At 41.4% G+C, this 21,010-nt stretch overlaps 2 protein-coding genes across 3 annotated transcripts in view; both read left to right on the top strand.

Annotated features, from left to right (window-relative positions):
• Positions 1-4,152: 4,152 nt before the first annotated feature.
• On the top strand, positions 4,153-8,664 carry LOC133036693 (uncharacterized). Its single transcript, XM_061113362.1, has 3 exons — positions 4,153-7,295; positions 7,384-7,623; positions 7,701-8,664. The coding sequence occupies exons 1-3, from the start codon at positions 6,395-6,397 to the stop codon at positions 8,477-8,479; spliced, it is 1,920 nt and encodes a 639-aa protein (XP_060969345.1). The 5' UTR covers positions 4,153-6,394; the 3' UTR covers positions 8,480-8,664.
• A 7,532-nt stretch (positions 8,665-16,196) lies between these two features.
• LOC115715063 (uncharacterized) overlaps positions 16,197-21,010 on the top strand; it is a 28,959-nt gene continuing 24,145 nt past the window's right edge. The window contains exons 1-8 of one of the 2 annotated variants that reach the window (XM_030643857.2): positions 16,197-16,968; positions 18,089-18,473; positions 19,451-19,567; positions 19,649-19,728; positions 20,087-20,233; positions 20,328-20,476; positions 20,591-20,721; positions 20,830-20,952. In XM_030643857.2, coding sequence (XP_030499717.2) covers positions 16,832-16,968; positions 18,089-18,473; positions 19,451-19,567; positions 19,649-19,728; positions 20,087-20,233; positions 20,328-20,476; positions 20,591-20,721; positions 20,830-20,952 — 1,269 coding nt within the window. In that variant the 5' untranslated portion in view covers positions 16,197-16,831. The remainder of the gene's footprint in view (positions 16,969-18,088; positions 18,474-19,450; positions 19,568-19,648; positions 19,729-20,086; positions 20,234-20,327; positions 20,477-20,590; positions 20,722-20,829; positions 20,953-21,010) is intronic. The other variant, XM_061113361.1, reaches the window with a different exon arrangement.

Below are 21,010 nucleotides of genomic sequence, written 5' to 3'. Positions count from 1 at the left end.
TACTATCATGTTCCCAAAATGTACGTATCACCCTGACCCAAAAGTAGGCTTAACTAACAAATCAAAGAACATGTATAATACTCTTGAGATCGAACCTAACCATATCAGGATTAAGATCATTTGATCTAGGATCAACATGTGATATTGAAGTGAATAGATATTACGATAAATTTTAACAAATCTAATCAAAGTTCAATATCGGTCCCTTCCGATGCATACTCCATACATCCGATACTGGTGAACTTTGCCAATGCCCTGGAAAGGACATAACACTTATCCAAGGTGTAAGAATACCTATCGCTGATTATATCATGCCAGTCTAAATCCAATGAACTGACAAATCAGGGAATAAACTTTCGAACATATAATTAAGATTATATTCCACTGTGCTGACAACACTATAATCATTGACAAATTCATATGTTCTGGACTTAAATAGAATTCATACATTTTATGCATATAATCATGAAATAAATCATGTGAACCATGCAACATAAAATTGTTATTTCTGATCTTTATTAGCAAATAAATCTAATTATATTGAAATGGGTTTTATTTAGGGCACAAAACCCAGCTGTCTACTTTTAGTTGTTCCTCTATAATTTCCTTGATACATATGCTTCATGATATCCCTATTGAAATGAGGGAAAACTATTTTGTGCATGTCATAGCGGCTCTTCCATTTTGATGTTGGGGATACGGCATTTGTTCCACCTTATTTTGATCCAAAATAATTTCTCATTTCTCTAGTTGCTCATGAAAAATCTTTCTTAGTGGGTAACACCTCATTGTTGGATGATTAATTTTTTTGATGGAAATGATAATAGAGGTCATTCTGCTTTTCTTCTAGAGTGGGTAATTTCGTGACAAATGGCAATACTACTTCTCCATCCCTAATCCATGCTTCTAACAAGCTACAAACTTTGTCTCTATCACAAGGAAATACGACTCGTTTATCACTTCGTTTCCCTTTTTTACGGGCTTCAAAATTTTGTCTGTCTTGAGCTAGTGTTATGTCAACACCATATTTTGAATCTTTCTGTTGACTTCACTTTTAGCCAACGAAAATGAGTCTATTTTATAAGCGATAAACGATATGTCGTAACGATATATATAATAAAGCAATAATAAGACACAGGAAGTTTATAGAGGTTCAGCCCCGAGCAGTTCGGTAATAGCCTAATCCTCGTTATTTGTATTGACTTAAGCACAAGGAATAAGATTCATTTTCTTATAGCCCTGACAACAGTATCTGTGAATATATAATTCTTAGATAATAATATAGTCTTAGCTTAGCTGCGTATCGACTTTCAATCTCTCGGTCCCCTTTGCCTAGTGAACATGTATCACTATTTATAGGGCTGGGAAACTTGAGGAGGAAGAGTTTCCTCTCTCGTTACAATGCGAATAAACAGAAAGATCGTGTGATCAATGCTGAATGCAAGGATCGTGGGATTGAGGCTGAGTACACTGATAGTGGGATCGTGTGTATGCCGTATCCACGTAAGTTGATCCCTGAGTTATAGGGATTGAGCTGATGACTCATGATGCGAAAGCTGAATTCGCTAAGTGTTGAGTGCTCTGCACGGATTGCTGAATATCTTACTCAGGATGTGCCAGCGAGGCATCCTGCTCGGCTTATCTTCCCGAGCAGATGCTCCAAGTAGACTCCACGTGTCACCATTCTCGTGATGCCACGTCAGAGTGCAAAATTTGGGATAACACTTTCCATGGTCGATGTGTTTGGTCGTTTTGGTTGGACGGCTTGGTCAAACAAAAAACAGTGGCTTCAGTATTTTTTGATTTAGCTATAAGCTCCGCAAAATTGTATATGACATGATTTTCAATGTGTAAGCGATATTCATCCAACATGCTTTTGATACACATTTTGATCAAATCCTATTCAGCCATCGTCTCAGCACAATCAAGAGCTTTTCCCCCTAAACTTTTGAACGTAATTAACGAGTCTTTCTCCAAAGTTTTATCTTTCTCTTGATAAGTCAGCTATGCTCCATTTATCTTCAATTAGGGGTATTCATAAAATAGCAGATCCAATCCAATCTGCACGATCCAATCCAATCCGCAAAGTTCGGATATCCGCACTTGTGCGGATTGGATTGGATTAGGAAATTCAAAATCGGATTGGATGCTATCTGACTTGTAAAAGTAACCGATTCAATCCAATCCACGCATATTTATAAAAAAATAAAAAATTATATATACAATTAAGATTTTAATGTAAAGAAAATAGTTATTTAAATGACTAATATATATAGTACAATTATATTTCAAAAATTAATAGATCAAATGTATATTCTATTTTATATATATATATTTTTTTTAAATAAAATTAAACATTTCTTTATACATATATTTTTTTTCTTCTTTTAAATTTATTATTTTTTTTATTTTAATTTATTGTTCGAGACATAAAATAATAATATTTTATTTTATTTTGTTGCTAGTTATGTGAAAAAAAATATTTTTTTATAAATATTAAATAATTTAATATTAAAAAGTAACCAATCCAAAATAATCGATCCAATCCGCACTTTTACGGATTGGATTGAGCTACTGTGCAGATTGGATTGGATCAAAAATATGAAATCCGCACTTAGTGCGGATCGAATGCACTATGAGCAAAATAGTATAGATTGGATTGGATGAATACCCCTATCTTCAATCATAAAGAACTTTGCACAAAATTGAGAGACCACGTCATCCCAATTCCTTATACTCCCTGATGGCAAACTCGCATACCAAGAGTATGCTCGATCAAGGAGAGACTTTAAAAATTCTCGGATTCTTAATTCAAAATCATGCACATAAATACCCCAATCATCTATAAATTGAATGATATGTTCTTTGGCATGGCCAAATTTCCCATTGTATTTTTGAAATACACCGGACTCATGTAATCTCGAGGGTAAGGTTTGATTGCAACTTCCACAGGGTAGGGTGGATGAAAGTCGATGGAAGTTACCAATGATGATGACTTACCTTTTTTGACTTTAAAGAGACCAATCAACTCATCTTCTGTGACGAACTCAGAGGAAGACCGAGCCTATTCACAAATCCTTTTAGCAATCTTAGAAGTTCCAATTCCTCGAACATTATCATGTATTGCTTGACTTTGTTGTTCAACAATATGTACTTGCCTTATCAAAGATTCATTTATCGCACGTTCTTCAGGTAAGCTGCTCCTTTCAACAGATGCTTCTTGGTGTGACAGTGGTAGAAGCGAACTCAGTAGTTGCATCATGACGTTTTGGGCCTTTTGAAGCTTTTCCAATTTGGCTAACACAACCTCATTCATGTTCGGCCGGATTAGTATTATTGTTATTGTTGTTGTTGTTGTTATCATTTCGCAAGGTCATTGTTCAGATCCGATTGTCCTGCTCTCGAGTATGGAAGATAGACATTTGGATTTAGATGAGAGAACAAAATTCTTTTTTTTTTTACAAGTGAACGAATTGAGCATTTTTTTTTAGTATATATATAAGTATATTTATTGATATATATATATAAGTATATACGAACTGAGTCGCCAAAATGTTTAGAGGTTCTAACTAAACATTTAATTATAAATATAAAAAAAAATAAGAGCTTATAATATAAAGCGTAATAAATAATTGTAAGCTCAATATAAATTATATAAATAAATATAATTATAGTATAATTTGTATATATAAATTATAAGCAAAAGTATATGTATATATTTCTATATACATATATATAGAGAATATGTAACACACAAATTTAAGTGGTTTAGCAAAATATTATTTGCCTACGCTTACGGTAGCCTTTAAGCTATGATTAGGTTTTATTAATAAAATAGAGATCTACATATTTTAAGAATTTATTCTTAACAACAGTCTCAGTTGTGTGTAAATGAGTATTTTGTTAGTAAAAGTTTTCATAATTATTAATAATTTTGCAAAACACTCCACCATAATGAAAGCTATAGTATTTTGTTGCAAAATTTTTAATATTTTTTTTTTTTGTTGAGAAACTTTAAATTTATTTAGAAGTCATCCATAATCTTGGTGAGCACACGGGAACTCACCTCCCAGAAATTTAGGAACCCCTTACAATCATGGTTAGTACCCTAACTAGCAAGCACATGTGCCACTTGGTTAGCAGTACGGGGGATCCAAACCGGAGAAACAGACAGAGATGACATTAAGGATAAGGTTTTAGAAAATACCATTTGGACATTCCAGTGGGGAGATGAAGCTTTCAACAGGGCATTCACCAGAGTTTGGCAATTGTTGTTACTAGAATTTCACAACACCAAGAAGTGTAATTTAGCTGGTAAAAGATAGAATTGTTTGGGAGATGATAAATGCGAGTATTCAACCTAAAACGGCGAGTACTCCAATAGGAATGCGATAACAGACAATAAAGCTGGAAAAAATACAGAAGACAATGAAATATAGTGGTTCAGTCAGATTTTGTTCTGCTTAGTCCACTGTAGCAAGGGATTCGTAGGTGCATTTTCATGGTGGATCACCCCTTTATATACAAAGCAGGTGCCCAATCGGTTACATGAGGATCACATTTATTGTTAATCCATTATTTACACATTGAATTGTCATGATTAAACTCAGACAACGTTAACATTAATAAATATATGACAGTTACTGAACTCATCAACGTATGCGTCCTTCGCATCTGCGAGTTGACCGTTCGTGTTCCGTCTGTTGAGTTCGTAGGGTCGCACGTACGTTTGGAACGTCTGCGTCCTTAGGTGATCGCTCGATACGGACGTCGCATGCTGAAGTTGGTAGCATCTGGACATGCGAACTTACACTGGTCCGTTAGGGCTATTGGGTCATTGGGACCAAAACTGCATCATAGGGTATTGGCCTCTATACTTGCCGCGGAGGTATAGAGGGAGGTACTCGCACATGTTCTGACATATGCGAGCTGGGTCTACCCTGTATGATGAGGATTACAGTTATGCGGTATGAATTAAGTCGCATCCGCGATACCTCGCTGGTTTTATCCTGGGCGAGGTCTAAACTTCGAGAAGTCTCCCCTGGACATTTCAGCCTTCACTGGAAGTCTGGATACACGTGTCCTTCAAAGAGGGGTCTGGTCTCGAGTTTCTAAGTGAGAGAAATCTCACTATAACACATGCCCCTAGTTTCGCGATGTGACTTGAGCGGTCACTGAGGGAAACTACTGCTCGAGAGACAGGTGAAAGGTTGTCACGAGGAGGTGACCTTTTGGTTGTCCCATCGAGGGTTTCGAAAAATGACGGCTGTAATGATTAATTTTCATTATCTCTAGGATGCCACGTCACGAAACTCTTCGGTTTTCGTGTAGGCGTGGCCATAGCTGGCCGTTGGATTGGGCGACCTTAGGCATTCTGGTTGCCACGTGTCACAATCCCAATAAATAAGGGATAGGGGTATTTAAACGCTTTGATACGAATCAAATATCCCGTTTTTCCCTCCTTTCTCTTAACTTCTCCCCAGTATATACAGCCCAGAAAAAAGAAATTCATTCCAACTTTTCTGTCATTTCCCACCGCATTTTCATTCTCAGAAGTGATCGAGAACAACCGCAGGAATCGAAACTAAAGGTTAGCTTCTAAACCCCTGCATTTTCGTTTTCTGCATTTTGAAGAAAATGTGTTTCTGGTTTTGGGTGCTCATGGAAAACTTTTTTTAGGAAGGTATGCTAGTGGGTATTTATGTGTTTTGGTAAATGATACTGGGTAATACTCATAGTGTAGGGCCTGTAAATTGACAAAATCGCAAAAAAAAACTGATCACTAATGATTCACGTCTTCGAATGCTCGCGGATATTCGGATGAACAATTTGAATACTCGCGAGGGTTCGGTCGAACAACTTGAATAATCGCATGTTTCCAAACTTATTTCTGTTTAACTGTTGATTAGACTTTTTAGGATCTTTTCGTGTCGCGGGCTGAGTGGTAAGAGTATTAACTGCCTTTTCAAATGGTGGGTGTGTCACAGTATTCTAATGGCCATATACGCGATTATATGTCCCTTGAGATACTGTGATACGCCCAGCCATTTGTTGACGTGCGTTAATACTCGAATGATCGTATTTTTTGGTTGGTAGGTTGTCTCGAAACGGTGGGTGTCTCCCAGTAACTTCAGGGTTATGCTCGAAAATGCATACTTCTTGAGTCACTGGGAAACTCCCAGCCGTTTCTGGAGGTACACCGTACAACCGAGGATGCGTGAATTACTCGCCCAAAGATAGTTACGTTTCTTCTCGCATATCGATAGAAGGGTCAGTTTTCGCACAGAGTCTGACTTTCTTGTTGAATGCGACTTTTATAGTTTACTGCGGGTGAGATCACTTATCTTTATCTTTTCACACATTCATCACGCTGAAAAGATCTTGTATCTTTCAGATGAGCGATCTATCGGATAGCCAGCAGCTCGGATCAGGAGGTCGCGCCTTTGACGGGGAATCGGACCAGGAGAGGGACAGTTTTCTCCCTACGGACATCTCCGAAATGGAGGCCGCGGAGATAGAGTTAGGTCCTATGTCTTCTGTGGAGATCGAGAAGATGGTACGGGAGCTTACTGATCCTGGGGCAATCGATATCCGAGATAGCGAATCCACCGTGTCAGCTCGCGATTACCTCATCCGTACGAGGCAGGCTCCTGACATCGAGGTCGAGGAGGTGGAGGAGGGATGGACTACTCCAGCCCGCGAGTCAGGTGGGGAAGAAGAGGAAGCGGAAGGGAGCGGGACGGACTCGGTTGACGACTCCCAACTGAACGAGCCTTTCTCATGCGAAGACCTAGTCTCGCGAGTCGTCAAGTCTGACTTCACCACTTTCGTGAGGTTAAATCTGTTGCGGCTTGCGTTTCAAAGTCCCAAACCCTCTCAGAGAGCGCATCTTCCGTTCACCAACCCTGCGATCATCCCTACGGAGGACGTGGTCATCTCAATACCCATTCTTCGATGTGGTGTAACAGTCCCATTTCATCCTTTCGTCGCAGCCATTCTTAGACGCTATGACGTATCGCCTTTTCAGCTAACACCCAACAGTTATCGCACTGTTCTAGCCTTCTATGCGATGTACATGGAGTACGCCCATAGAGCTCCGTCAGTAGAGGAATTTAGTTATTTTTATGACATAAAGAGCGTGGGCCTTCATAACGGCTTCTTTTGCTTTAGTAAATGGGCGACTTCTGAAATCAACGGGGTTGAGGGGATGGTTTCGAACATGGGTGATTGGAAGTCAAAATGGTTCTACGTTTTTAAGGTTCCTGGGATCAGAACCGACTTTAATCGCAGACCCAGTATGTCGCATATTTGTTGACTTAGATAAAGTTTGTTACTCTGTTTTTCGAGATCTTTTGCTAACTCGTTCTTTTGTTGTCATCGCAGATAGACCAGCTCGACCAACGCTTAACGCTCATAAAAAGGGGGTAGCTGAAATTCTTGGGAGTCTTCCGGTACAAGATCGCGACTGGCGATTGCTGTGTACGACTGCCAAATTGCGAGAACACAAACTGATCCCTGAGAACGCGAGTCTTCAACGGGAGCCAGTATATAAAGAACCATCTGAGAGACAGCAGGAGCGGATAGATAAACGGCTTTCCAAGCAAACTCCTCGAGAAACTTCAGGTAACTCGTCCTTTCGCCATAACGTGATGAGTAGCGTCGTGATTTTTTTTTTACTTATCTGTCTTTTATGCTCGCAGACATGACTTTCCTGAAGTCTGCCCCTGTCCTGAAGATCAAGCAAAAGGGTGGGACACCGGCATCTTCACCAGTCGTCGCACAGAAGAGGAAGAGCGATGTGATGACTTCGCTCGCTGCAGATTCCTCCAAGAAGTTGGCCAAGACCGCTCAGGATAAGGGGAAGAAGGTTGTCATTGATTCTCCGGTTCGCCCTCGCGACTTTCTGGCTATGCAGGAAAAATTACTGGCCGAGATTCCTTATGAGGAACTTGTTTCTCGATCAACTGAACTGGCCGCACAATCTGTGGCTTTGTTTATGAAAGCCGTGGCCACGCCTTCGAAGGAAACTGACTCGCTGAAGAGGCAGAACGCTCATTTTCAGGAAAACATAAAGAGGCTGAAGCAGGAGGTGGCCAAGATGGAGGAACTTCACAAGGAGCTCGAGGAAGCTAACAGGGCCAAAGAACAGTTGGAGCTCGAGCTCAAGAAGTCGCAGGACACGATCGCTGAGATGGCTCGCGACTTAGAGGCTGAGAGAGAGAGTGGGAAAAAACAGTATGATCAGGCTGTGTCTGATTACATTTATACTACTCTCTCCAAGGTCCCTGACTTCGACTTCTCGCTGCTTGGAGATGAAGCTGCTGAGATGGCTGAAGCCTTTCGCTCGATGTCTCCTACCCGGACTCAAGGCAACCTTCCAGATGAAATCGAGGGAGCGCAGGCTGAGGAGGTCGAGAATGAAGTTGTGAGCAAGATCGTGGATGAGGCTGCTCCTGATGAGACTACTCCCGCTGCTTGATTATTTTCTATCTTAGTTTTACTTTTGTTTCGCTGTTTTTTTTTTTATATATGCGGTACGCGGGTACTCGCACTTTTGTACTTAAAGAATTTCCTCTTACTTTTTGGACAAATTTCTATCCTCGCGGGGATAGTATGCATTTTAATATTTACGCAGTACATGGGTACTTGCGATTTTATTTTCAACTTTGATCACAACTTGGTGTGACCGCGATTATATATATATATATATATGCGACTTTAATTACAAATTGGTGTAACAAAGTAGAAAAAACTTAACAGGCACTTTTATTCAAACAATCAGTAATACATGCGGGTATACATGCCCCTATACTTAGGAATTATATTGAATAATAAATGTCTAAGTATAAGTACTCGAATCAAAGGACGCGAATATTACTGATAATAGAATTTCAAGCTCTCGCTATTCCATGCTCGTGGGATCGCGGTCCCATCGAGTGTTGCGAGTCGATAAGTGGCATCACCAATTTGATCTGCGATCATGTACGGTCCTTCCCAATTGTCTCCGAAGACTCCGTGGGATTGGACTTTGGTGTTTGGCATTACTTTTCTTAGGACCAGGTCCCCTACTCGCAGAGGTTTCATCTTAACCTTCGAGTTAAAGTACCTTGCAGTTCGTTGTTGATAAGCCGCGTTTTGTAGTTGTGCTTTATCACGCTTTTCTTCTAAAAAATCAAGGTAAAGCAACTGATTCTCGTTGTTCTGCGAGATATCCAAAGCGTCTCTGCGCAAGGATCCGGCCCCAACCTCTACTGGCAACATGGCCTCGCACCCATAAGAAAGTGAGAAGGGTGTTTCGCCAGTTGTAGATCGAGGGGTTGTGTTGTAGGACCATAAGACTTGCGGTAATTCATCCGGCCATGCCCCTTTGCGATCTTGTAGTTTTCCCTTTAGGGTGTGCTTAATTATTTTGTTGACTGCTTCAGTCTGTCCATTACTCTGCGGGTAAGCGACTGCGGAAAAGGCTTTTTTAATCCCCAAATCATCGCATAGCTGCCGCATTTCTTTACAGTCGAACTGTTTTCCATTATCTGAAATGAGCGTATGCGGGATGCCGAAACGGCAGATGATGGAAGTGTAGACGAACTCGCGCAACTTCACTGCGGTGATAGTCGCGAGTGCTTTTGCTTCAGCCCACTTTGTGAAGTAGTCAACTGCGACTACAGCGTATTTGACTCCGCCTTTTCCCTTGGGTAACTCGCCAATTAAATCAATTCCCCATATCGCAAAGGGCCAGGGACTCGTGATAGAATGGAGGTTACTCGGAGGCTTGTGCGTGTAGGTGGCTATTCGCTGACATCTATCACACCTTTTTGCAAATGTGAGGGCATCTTGTCGCAGTGTTGGCCAGTAATATCCTTGCCGCATGATCTTTAAGGCAAGGGAATTACCTCCAGTATGATTGCCACAAATTCCCTCATGTACTTCTCGCAGTATATAACCGCATTCTTCACCACTGATACACTTGAGAAGCGGTTGACTAAAACTTCTGCGATACAAGCTCTGGTCATATATCACATAGCGGGCTGCTCGTTGTCGCAATTTCCTTGCTTCTATTTTATCATTAGGTAAGACCCCCTTGTCGAGGTATGCGACAATAGGACTCATCCAGGTAATTTCCTGAGCGTCATCGATCTCCATGATTGCTTCTCGATCTATGGTTGGATGTGACAATACGTCTACCGGAATTACGTCGAGTAACTCGGCTTCTCTGGTGGAGGCCAGTCGGGCCAGGGCGTCTGCATGGGCATTTTGAGTACGCGGTACTCGAGATATAACTACATGTTTGAATTTCTGCATGATTTCACGGACGATGGCTAAGTATTTAACCAATCTTCCGCCTCTCGCTAAGTATTCTCCACTTACTTGACATACCACGATTTGAGAGTCGCTAAATGCTTGTAGGTATTCGACTTTCATCTCGAGGGCCAATTTCAGACCTGCGATTAAAGCCTCATACTCGGCCTCATTGTTAGATGCAGAGAATTCGAAACGCAGAGCAGCGTGTACCTTGAAATTGTTGGGACTGATTAACAATATCCCACTACCAGAACCTTCATTATTTGAGGCTCCATCGACATACAATGTCCATACGTCTTTGCCTGTCATGACGACGTCATTTCCACCGTCTATAACCGCTATCTCTGTTCTTGGTAGCTCAAGTATAAAATCTGCGAGGGCTTGCCCCTTGATCGCAGTTCTTGGTTTATACCTGATATCGAACTGACTCAATTCCATGGCCCACTTCAATATTCTCCCCGATGCCTCTGGCTTCGCTAAAACTTGCCTTAAGGGGAAGTTTGTCAGAACTTCGATGCTGTGAGCCTGGAAATAAGGTCGCAATTTTCTTGACGATATTATTAAGGCAAAGGCTAGTTTCTCCATCTGAGGGTAACGTGTCTCGGCGTCTAGTAATCGCTTACTGACATAGTATACAGGGTGTTGATGTCCTTGGTCCTCGCGGACAAGTACCGAACTGACCGCATACTCGGAGACGGCTAAATAAATTGACAAAACCTCGCCGGGCAACGGTTTTGATAGAATTGGAGGTTGCCCCAGATGCGTCTTTAACGCCTGAAAAGCCTGCTCGCACTTCTCATCCCATTGGAACCTCTTGTTACCCTTCAAGATCTGAAAAAACTCTTTACACTTGTCAGAGGATCTGGATATGAAGCGGTTTAAAGCCGCAACTTTGCCTGTGAGGCTCTGAACCTCCTTTGGCTTAGTCGGTGATGGCATTTCTACCAACGCTTTAATCTTCGCAGGATTGGCTTCTATTCCTCGTTGATTTACCATAAAACCGAGAAACTTTCCGGAACCTACCCCAAAGACGCATTTTAAGGGGTTCAGACGCATCTTATATCTTCGCAATATGCCGAACATGGCTTGTAGGTGCGTGACATGGTCCTTCGCATGTTGCGATTTTACGAGCATATCGTCAACATATACCTCCATTGTCTTTCCAATGAGGTCTGCGAACATCATATTTACTAGCCTTTGATAAGTCGCACCTGCGTTTATTAAACCAAAGGGCATTACCTTATAACAGTATAGTCCTCGATCAGTAATGAACGAGGTATGTTCTTGGTCTGGTTCGTACATCGGGATTTGATTATATCCCGAGTATGCATCCATGAAGCTTAAAAGTGCGTGGCCTGCAGTGGCATCGACAAGCTGGTCAATGCTAGGAAGAGGAAAGCTGTCTTTGGGACAGGCTTTGTTCAAATCTGTAAAGTCAACGCAGGTACGCCATGAGCCATTGGGCTTTGGTACAAGTACCGGATTGGCTAACCAGTCGGGGTAAAATGACTCCCGTATAAAGCCGCAGGCAAGGAGGCGGTCAACTTCTTCTTTCAGCGCTAGGTACCTCGCGGGGTCCATTTTGCGGCGCTTTTGTCGGACACCTCGCACTTCGGGGTCAATGTTCAAGCGATGACACATGACCTGTGGAGATATCCCGACCATATCTGAATGTTTCCAGGCAAAAATATCAAGATTTTGTTTTAGAAAAGTCGTTAATTGTTCTCGCAATTGTTTATTTAATCTAGAACCAATTTTCAAAACCTTGTTATTGTCTATAGGATCTATAGGTACCTCGATTGTATCTTCCGCGGCTTGGGCTGCGGCCGTGTGATCAAGGATTCTCGGATCCAAGTCTGGTTTGTCTATATGCGGTACCTCTTCGATCCGAAGGATCTCCTGGCGAGGTGGTGGTGCGTCCAAAAGGTGGATAACGTTCACCGTCCTTTTTTCTGCGAGCTTTACAGCTGCGTTGTAACATTCTCGAGAGTCAGATTGGACTCCCCTCACTGATCCTACTCCAGAAGGAGTGGGGAACTTCATTGTTAGATGATAGATCGAAGTTACGATCTTCATCTCCTTTAGAATCGGCCGTCCAATCACGGCGTTGTATGCCGAATATTGATCAATTACTGCGAAGTCGGCCATCGACTTGGCAGTTATCGGGGCAGTTCCCAAAGTGATTGGGAGTTTGATCATCCCCCTTATGGCTATGACATCTCCCGTGAAGCCATAGATGCTCGATGTCATGGGCCGCAAATCTTTTTCTTGTAGCCCCATTTGTTTGAAAGCTTGGAAATTCAGTAAATTTACTGAGCTTCCATTGTCGACCAATATGCGATGGACGTTATCTCCACCTATATTGGCAATTATTACAAGTGCGTCAGAATGCGGGTGGTGGACCCATCTCGCATCGCTCTCCATGAAGACAATGTCCTCGCAGTCTCTCTTGAAGAGCTTCTCTGGCCGTTCACCAAGATTGTTCACATTGGTAAGCGGCTTTTCCTTGGCTTCTCTGGCATACCGTTCTTGGGATTTGCGAGAGTCGCCCGCGATGTGTGGTCCTCCAATTATAGTCAAGATATTGCGAGGTGCTCTAGAGCCACTCGCATTCTGATTTTCTCCTTTGTCATCCGCTCGGGGATGACTTTCCTCGTTTCTTCTATACTTATCGAATTTTCCCCGTCTGATTAATTCTTCAATCTCATCCTGCAAGACCCAACATTCAAGGGTAGTGTGACCGATATCCTTGTGGTACTTACAAAACTTCTTGGGGTCTCTTCGGTCGCGATTTCCCCGATGGGGGCGGCTTCTTGAAGACGCTAGTTCCTTTCCTCAACCGCATAGATGTGGTCTCGAGGGACGGCGAGTTCAGTATAGTTGACGAAGCGAGGTCCTCCTTTTCTTTTGGGCGAGGACTCCTTTTTAGGTGGCGACTTAGCCAACTTCGGGCTCCGCGGTTTGCGTGGACTGCGTCTTCTGGGGCTTCGGCCCCTGGAATTCTTTCCTCGCGGACTGCGGGATCGCGACCGCGGTATGGGTGATCGCCTCTTGTTCTTGCCCTTTTCCAATTCCGCCAGGGAGTTCTCGATTCTCTTATGAGGTTCGGCCATGGCGAAGAATTCTACCAAGGATTCTGGCCTTCGAGCCTGCAGCTCTTTCCAGAAGTCGGTTCTTGGCAGGACACCTGTTATTAACATGCACACAAGCGAAGACTCGGGAGCCTTCTCAACTTTCGTTACCTCAGCGTTAAAACGCTTGAAATAATTCTGCAAAGACTCACCAGATTCTTGCTTGATGTTTGCCAAAGTCGTATAGGGTGGCCTATACGTCATCGTGGCCTGGAAGTGTGTGAGAAATAGATCGACGAAGTTCTCCCATGTCGATATCGATGCCTCTGGCAATTGGGTGAACCAGTCATGGGCATTCTCTTCAAGCGTAGCCGCGAGAATGCGACACTTCGCGAGTTGCGGCACCTGGTCCACTTCCATTATGGTGTTAAATTTCTCTAGGTAGTCTAATGGGTTAGATGTACCTTTATACTTGAGGGATTCAGATAAACGGAATCCCTTTGGAAGTTGGGCCTGTCGCACTTCTGCGGTAAATGGAGAGGTGCCGTGCAGCTTGTATACAGGCTTACGGCCGTCGTTCGAGCATTTTCAAAGCTTGCAGAAGCATACTTTGATCGATTCCTCCTGTCGCAGGAGGTGGAGTCGCTACAACAGTGGGGCTCGCAGCCACTGCGGCAAGGTTGGAAGGGATGTTAATCCCTGTGGTCGCGATCGGCGCGATAGGCGGGTTGGCAACTGCGTTGACACCCTGATCGCCCATATGGGGGTCATGGAGTGTCTCCGTGTTGCGCGGGCCGCGGGAGCGCGCCCTAAAGACAGCATTGAGATGATCACGCAGATCACCTCGGTGTACACGGTAGCGTCCTCCCTGCTGTGTTTGCACAGAACCGGACCTCGTATATCTGCTTGGAGTGCGGTTATGCGACGATGAAGAGGCTGATTCCGCGTCGTTATCTCGAAGATGACGACTGCGAGGATTGCGGCGCTCGGGATCCTCGTCGGTTCGCGTGCTCTGGTTAGGCACCCTTGCATATTGATCTCTCGACGTCGGGTGATTCAAATCCAAGATTTCAGGATCGCTCTTCGCTCCCCGCGTACACGGTTAGTTTGACGTCGAGAAACCGTTACCCGAGGGTTTTCATTATGAACGGCAGGGACCCGAGGAGGGTGTCGAGCGCGACTCTGTCCGTCTACCTCGGCTTGTAGTGCTCGCAGTTGATCCTGGATTGCAGCGTATTGATCAGTCGTGAGCTGGACCATTCCTTCGGACACGACCGCCGGGGTGACAGGGGGAAAGTGCATGGTTGCCGGCGGTGTGGATGTGCCTCCAGCTTGAGGACCAGTTGTTTCTGGAAACAGGTTGAGTGGTCTGACGTTACTCCTTCCTACCCCGCCGTTGATGACGTCTACAGGCGGCACTCCGGTTCCAGGCAATGGTACGTTCATCGTACCAATGTTGATGGATTCATTGTTAGCTCTGTTAGCGTGATTTCCAGCCATGTTGAGTAATGTTCTTTGAGGTAAATAAAATCTTACAATCGTTTCCCACAGACGGCGCCAAATGTTGTTACTAGAATTTCACAACACCAAGAAGTGTAATTTAGCTGGTAAAAGATAGAATTGTTTGGGAGATGATAAATGCGAGTATTCAACCTAAAACGGCGAGTACTCCAATAGGAATGCGATAACAGACAATAAAGCTGGAAAAAATACAGAAGACAATGAAATATAGTGGTTCAGTCAGATTTTGTTCTGCTTAGTCCACTGTAGCAAGGGATTCGTAGGTGCATTTTCATGGTGGATCACCCCTTTATATACAAAGCAGGTGCCCAATCGGTTACATGAGGATCACATTTATTGTTAATCCATTATTTACACATTGAATTGTCATGATTAAACTCAGACAACGTTAACATTAATAAATATATGACAGTTACTGAACTCATCAACGTATGCGTCCTTCGCATCTGCGAGTTGACCGTTCGTGTTCCGTCTGTTGAGTTCGTAGGGTCGCACGTACGTTTGGAACGTCTGCGTCCTTAGGTGATCGCTCGATACGGACGTCGCATGCTGAAGTTGGTAGCATCTGGACATGCGAACTTACACTGGTCCGTTAGGGCTATTGGGTCATTGGGACCAAAACTGCATCATAGGGTATTGGCCTCTATACTTGCCGCGGAGGTATAGAGGGAGGTACTCGCACATGTTCTGACATATGCGAGCTGGGTCTACCCTGTATGATGAGGATTACAGTTATGCGGTATGAATTAAGTCGCATCCGCGATACCTCGCTGGTTTTATCCTGGGCGAGGTCTAAACTTCGAGAAGTCTCCCCTGGACATTTCAGCCTTCACTGGAAGTCTGGATACACGTGTCCTTCAAAGAGGGGTCTGGTCTCGAGTTTCTAAGTGAGAGAAATCTCACTATAACAGCAATTAGAGAACAAGTCCACCATAGTGTAGCCAAAGTTGGAGATCACCTCAAGACCCCTCAAAATAGCCCAAAGTTCGCCATGAGTAATAGCCAGGAACATGATTTTGATAGCAAAGAGCGTGAGAATGTTACCTTCAGCCTCTCTGACCACTACCCCCACCGCGCCTATACCCTTATTTGTGGCAAAATCAACATTCACACGAATTCTTCCCGGTCTTGGTAAGACCCATCTCGTCATTATGGGGTTCGAACCACCTTCATTGCATACGTTGGTATCCACATAGCACTTCCAGTGACAAGAGAACTCCCGTTGTACCCTTTTCATCATCTCAGTATGAATCCATTGGGTGTGATTATGGTATATGTCCTTCCTGAAAAACCAAAGGTTATGATAAAAAACAGCAAAGATGAGAAATTCATCCCTATTGTTTGTGATTTCCCCACTACACAACGAAGCATAGCGAGATAGCCAATTAACTACCTCTCCACTAGAGTGCAGCGGGATACTTTCAATCTTCAACTTCCATTTACTATAGGCCTTGGGTAATCGGACAGAGAGACAAAAAGTGAGCAGCAAAATCAGAGCCATCAGCATTACAAAGGACACATTTACAAGTGTTGTTACCGAAAATGACTCCCAACCGAGAGCTGAAAGGGAGACACTCTTTGAAGAGTTTTGGAAGAGTTTATGTCTTTCGCGCATTCCTGAAGTTGGTTCACTTACAACTTTTGTGACCGCAGTCCTGAAGTTGGCGGGAATTTACTAATTATTTATTTAATGTATTTTTTAAGGAATTTTCTAAATCATTCTATGTATATTTTTTTTAGTACAATCTAAATCATTTTAAGAAAAAGAGAAAGAAAGGAATTTCCTAATTAAATAAAGGGCAAGGTCGCACTAATTTTGATTTTATTATTAAATAATATCGTTTCTTTCTCCCTCTTTTCCTCTTTTCGGCTTCCATGTTAAAATCCCAGCAAGAGGGAAACCCTACCGAATAGTTGGGGCCTGAGAATTTGAATGATCAATGCCCAAAAATATGGCATCCAGAAGAGAACTACTGGACCGATGGAGAAGTATTGAGGAGGAAGAAGAAGACGATGACGATGGTCGTAATAATGATCCCTCTAAATGCCGTTCTCTTCACCAGAGCAAAGAACAATGGTACTGTTCTTCTTCTTCTCATCAAATATAATTCTTCGTTGAAAACAATATACCAAATCTCTAAGAAATATTTTTGTTCATTCTTCTTGATTGCTCGGCAAATAAAATAAAAACTGATAAATAAATTGAATGGGTTATTGGGTCGATGAAATGAATATGAACCATTTTAAGTTGCTAGCTATGGATTATTACATGCATTGTTGCTCTGGTTGTTTAATCATATATTAAGAGTAGTTTTTAGTTATTATGGTTTTGAGGTTTAACTATCGGTGTTTTGAAATATTTAACTGAGTTCAACATGGCCAGCTAGCTATATTTTCTGAGTTTGAACTCAATCTCTTAGGTTATCTCTTACATTTCTTTACTGTATTGGGTTGATATTCTTGTAACAATTTGACTTGTTTAGCTTTCTTTCGTTAAAATCACATCTTGCCACTCGCAACTTATATTGTACTTACAAAAAGTATGATAGAGCAATTTAGTCTGACAAACTGAAGGCTATCTTGTTAGAACTTATTCTGTTACACTATAAATATTAAGAAATCAACTTGAGGACAATGGTGTATGATTATAACTCTTACTTCACATTTCTATCCCTTTTCGAATCACGACGAGCTCGTTAAGGTTATTTTTTTTTTGGGTCTATCATCCCAGTAGTTGCTTTATAGATCATAATATTTGCAAATAGTTTTTTAATATTTCTTTTCCTTCACTTTAAGAGGTTGAATATCATTATTTCTTTTTTACCTACTCTTCACCCAATCAAAGCCTTTTTCTCTGATTTATTGTCTTTGGTCCTGGCCTTGGAGAGTACTACTGTGTGCTAAAATGAACTAGGAGTTATGTTTTATGATATAAAAACTTTATTGTCTAGCATTCTGGTGCGTCTCTTTCTTATATTAGTATTGCTGTCCATGGATTGACTAGACATACCCTTAGGTTAGACGATGAACATTTTTGGATGGAAGAAATCTCCTCTCCAATCCGTGTGCATTTCAAGTCTTAATTTAATTCTTTGTTATGAGGAAAAAGAAAAAGAAATAAAAAAAGAAAGAAGAAGAGATGCTTTTGGGAGATGAATTTAATACATAGCATATGCCACTACATTTTTGTTCTTCAGGTTTGTAGATGCATTTTCTTATTTGATGTCTTTACCAAAAGAAAATCACATTTGGTGTGGTTCTTGGGATTTAATGGGGCCACTTTTGGAGACATTCTACAACTACCATAAAGATGAGCGTGATGATTCTCCTCTAAAACGCCTATGGAAGAGAATCTCTGAGGAAATGGGGCAGTGTGTTCAGTGTATTACTCAGCATCACCAAGCCCAAGAAATGTATAACATGGAGTATGAATTTAGCTCTATTAGTCCCCTTCTCGATGTGTTGAGAAGTCTCGATGAGGAAAGAGTGACTATGCACTTAAGGGAGATAAATGCTAAATTAGTGCGAGAAGATTACAATCCAGCTTGTGATAACTATGAAGTTGTTAGCGTCATGTATGAGGTACCTTTTTCTTTTTTTCCCTAATCAATTGTATTCTCCTTGAGCAAAAGTCATGTTTGGAGCGTCGTTGTATCTTAAAAATTTTGTGAAGCTAAATTTAGTGTAAGATGTTATGATCCAGCTTGTGATAGCTATGATGTTGTTAGTGTCACGTGTGAAGTACTTTGACCATTTCATTTATCTTCCTTATTGAATTGTATTCCACTTTAAAAGAAAATTACGGGTTTTTGAATTCATAAAACAAGGGAAAAACTCATGTATAGAGTGTCTGTGTACTGTAAATTTTTTGAGAAGCATGCCCAAGACGGTAATTGTAATGAAATTTTGGTTCGGTAACACACATTATTCTAGAGGACATGTCAATTGTGTATATAAAGAGCCACCCATACTTATATTTGATTATAAATACTTAGATTAAGAATGACTTAATTTGTTGTGCGAAAGCATGGTCTTTTAGTTTCATTTATTTTTTTGATACAAGCAGGGATCGAACCCCTTCCCCCCAACTCACACACAGCCCTCCCTTACCATCTGAGTTGACCTCAGTTGGTTTTTACTTTAATTTTTTTGAATGTACAGTCTAATGTATTTTTCTTTCAGTACATAACTCTTAGCAGGATTTTTTGGTATTTTTGCTGTGCCGTTCTTTGCTGTATTCTCCAAAATTATTTTGACATAACATTTTGTTGCATAAGTGCACAACAATTGCTTTTTTTTTTTTACCTGTGAGTAGGAGTTGATGCTATTCAGCTCATAGGTTGTCATTTTTTACCTGTAAGTACAGTCTAATGTATTTTTCCTTCAGTACATCAACTCTTAGCAAGATTTTTTGGTATTTTTGCTGTGCCATTCTTTGCTATATTCTCCAAAATTATTTTGACATAACATTTTGTTGCATAAGTGCACAACCGTTGGTTTTTTTACCTGTGAGTAGGAGTTGATGCTATTCAGCTCACTGGTTGTCATTTTTTTTACAGGTTTTGATGTTCCCTATTCTATTAGATGATCAGTCATTATTTACAGAATTTGAACAATTTATTGAAGCCATTGATAATGTACATGAACTTGCTTTGGACGGGCAGCAACAATTTCCGGTATTTAGTTGGTTTTTTTGCTCATTTTTTATTGGATGTTCCTTTGCCCTGTGGTTTACAGAGTAATACTTTTTTTGTCAGGGTGTTTATGCATTGTTTTTTTTTAAAAGAAGGGTACGCTCGGTTGGTCATCGGTTAGCTGGATCCATGGGAAAATTGAGGTACTGTTTTCGTATTGTTATTAATAATAGTATTCTTATTGTGTGGGTCTTCCTTGAGGCTTAATATTTACAATTAATTTGTGTTGAAGTTGCTGCTTTTTGACGGTCTCTTTTCTGGCATGTTTTGAGGCCAATTATTATTGTTGCTGTTGTTTTTTGTTGGGATAGGAGAAGGGGTTGTTTAAATATTCTAGTGGTTCTTGGTGTTGCTGATTCAGTCAACTGAATGTTTTGGTTGATACTACTATTCTTTATTCACTGTTGCATTGAGAGTGTCATAATACTTTTGATTACCAGTATGTAGAATGTACTTTTACAACATTGATCATTTCTAAATTGTTCTTCTCCTTGTGCGTAGGAGAGCAACAGACGTGGAACCTTTACAGCCTTTGATCAAGAAATTTATCAGCTTTCTAGAGGCAGAAGCTTTGCCATCTGCCACGAAGACTTCAAGACCAAGAGCAGAGCTGGATCGTGTATCCATTTGGCTTGGCATCAAATCACTGTAGGAACTGGTGGATAATGACATTTGATTGCTTTAAAGTTACGTTTACCACTTTTCTGGCTATTTATTTACTTGTGTATTTATTTTACTGAAGGCTTGGATTCCTAGAACCTCCAGCTTTTGAAGAAGGCATATTAGAGCGCTATCCTATTTTTCTTGATATCGTACTTAACCATATTAGTGGTGATTCAGTAGATTTCTCTCATGCAGTTACATGCTTGAGGCTACTCTTTGAAATTCTTGGTAAGTAAGTATATGTATGTATGTGAATATATATTTCATGATTCTAACATAACTATCTTTTATTGCTGTTCCTTCACACATTTTGTTTTTATTCCTTGTTCTGGCTTGCTTAAGGTTGTAAACTTTGGCTGAGGTCTACATTGTCTCCAAGTGTGATGCGCAATACTCTTTTGGGTCAGTGTTTTCATTCAAGAAATGAGAAAAGCCATAAGGACATTTTTGATCTTTTTCAGCCTTTTCTGCAGGCATGTTTTGAGAATTTTTCATTTTTATTATTTAAAATTCCTCTGCATCTGTATATCCTAGATGGGTTCCTTTAGCATGCTTACTTGCTACAAGTTAAACTATGACAGTCTCTTGAGGCTTTGCAAGATGGGGAACACGAGAAGCAGCGTAGGCATTTTCTCTATTTTCTCCTTCATCAGGTGCCTGCGAGCAGTAACTTCAGTGTCTTGACAAGGCAAAAGGCTCGCCAGGTACATTCTTCTATATCCAGATTATCTGAACAATGTTACAAATAAGTAAAATGTGTTT

This window comes from Cannabis sativa, chromosome 4 (genome assembly GCF_029168945.1).
Source record: "Cannabis sativa cultivar Pink pepper isolate KNU-18-1 chromosome 4, ASM2916894v1, whole genome shotgun sequence".
NCBI classification, from domain to species: Eukaryota; Viridiplantae; Streptophyta; class Magnoliopsida; order Rosales; family Cannabaceae; genus Cannabis; species Cannabis sativa.
This window is presented reverse-complemented; position numbering and strand designations above follow the sequence as displayed.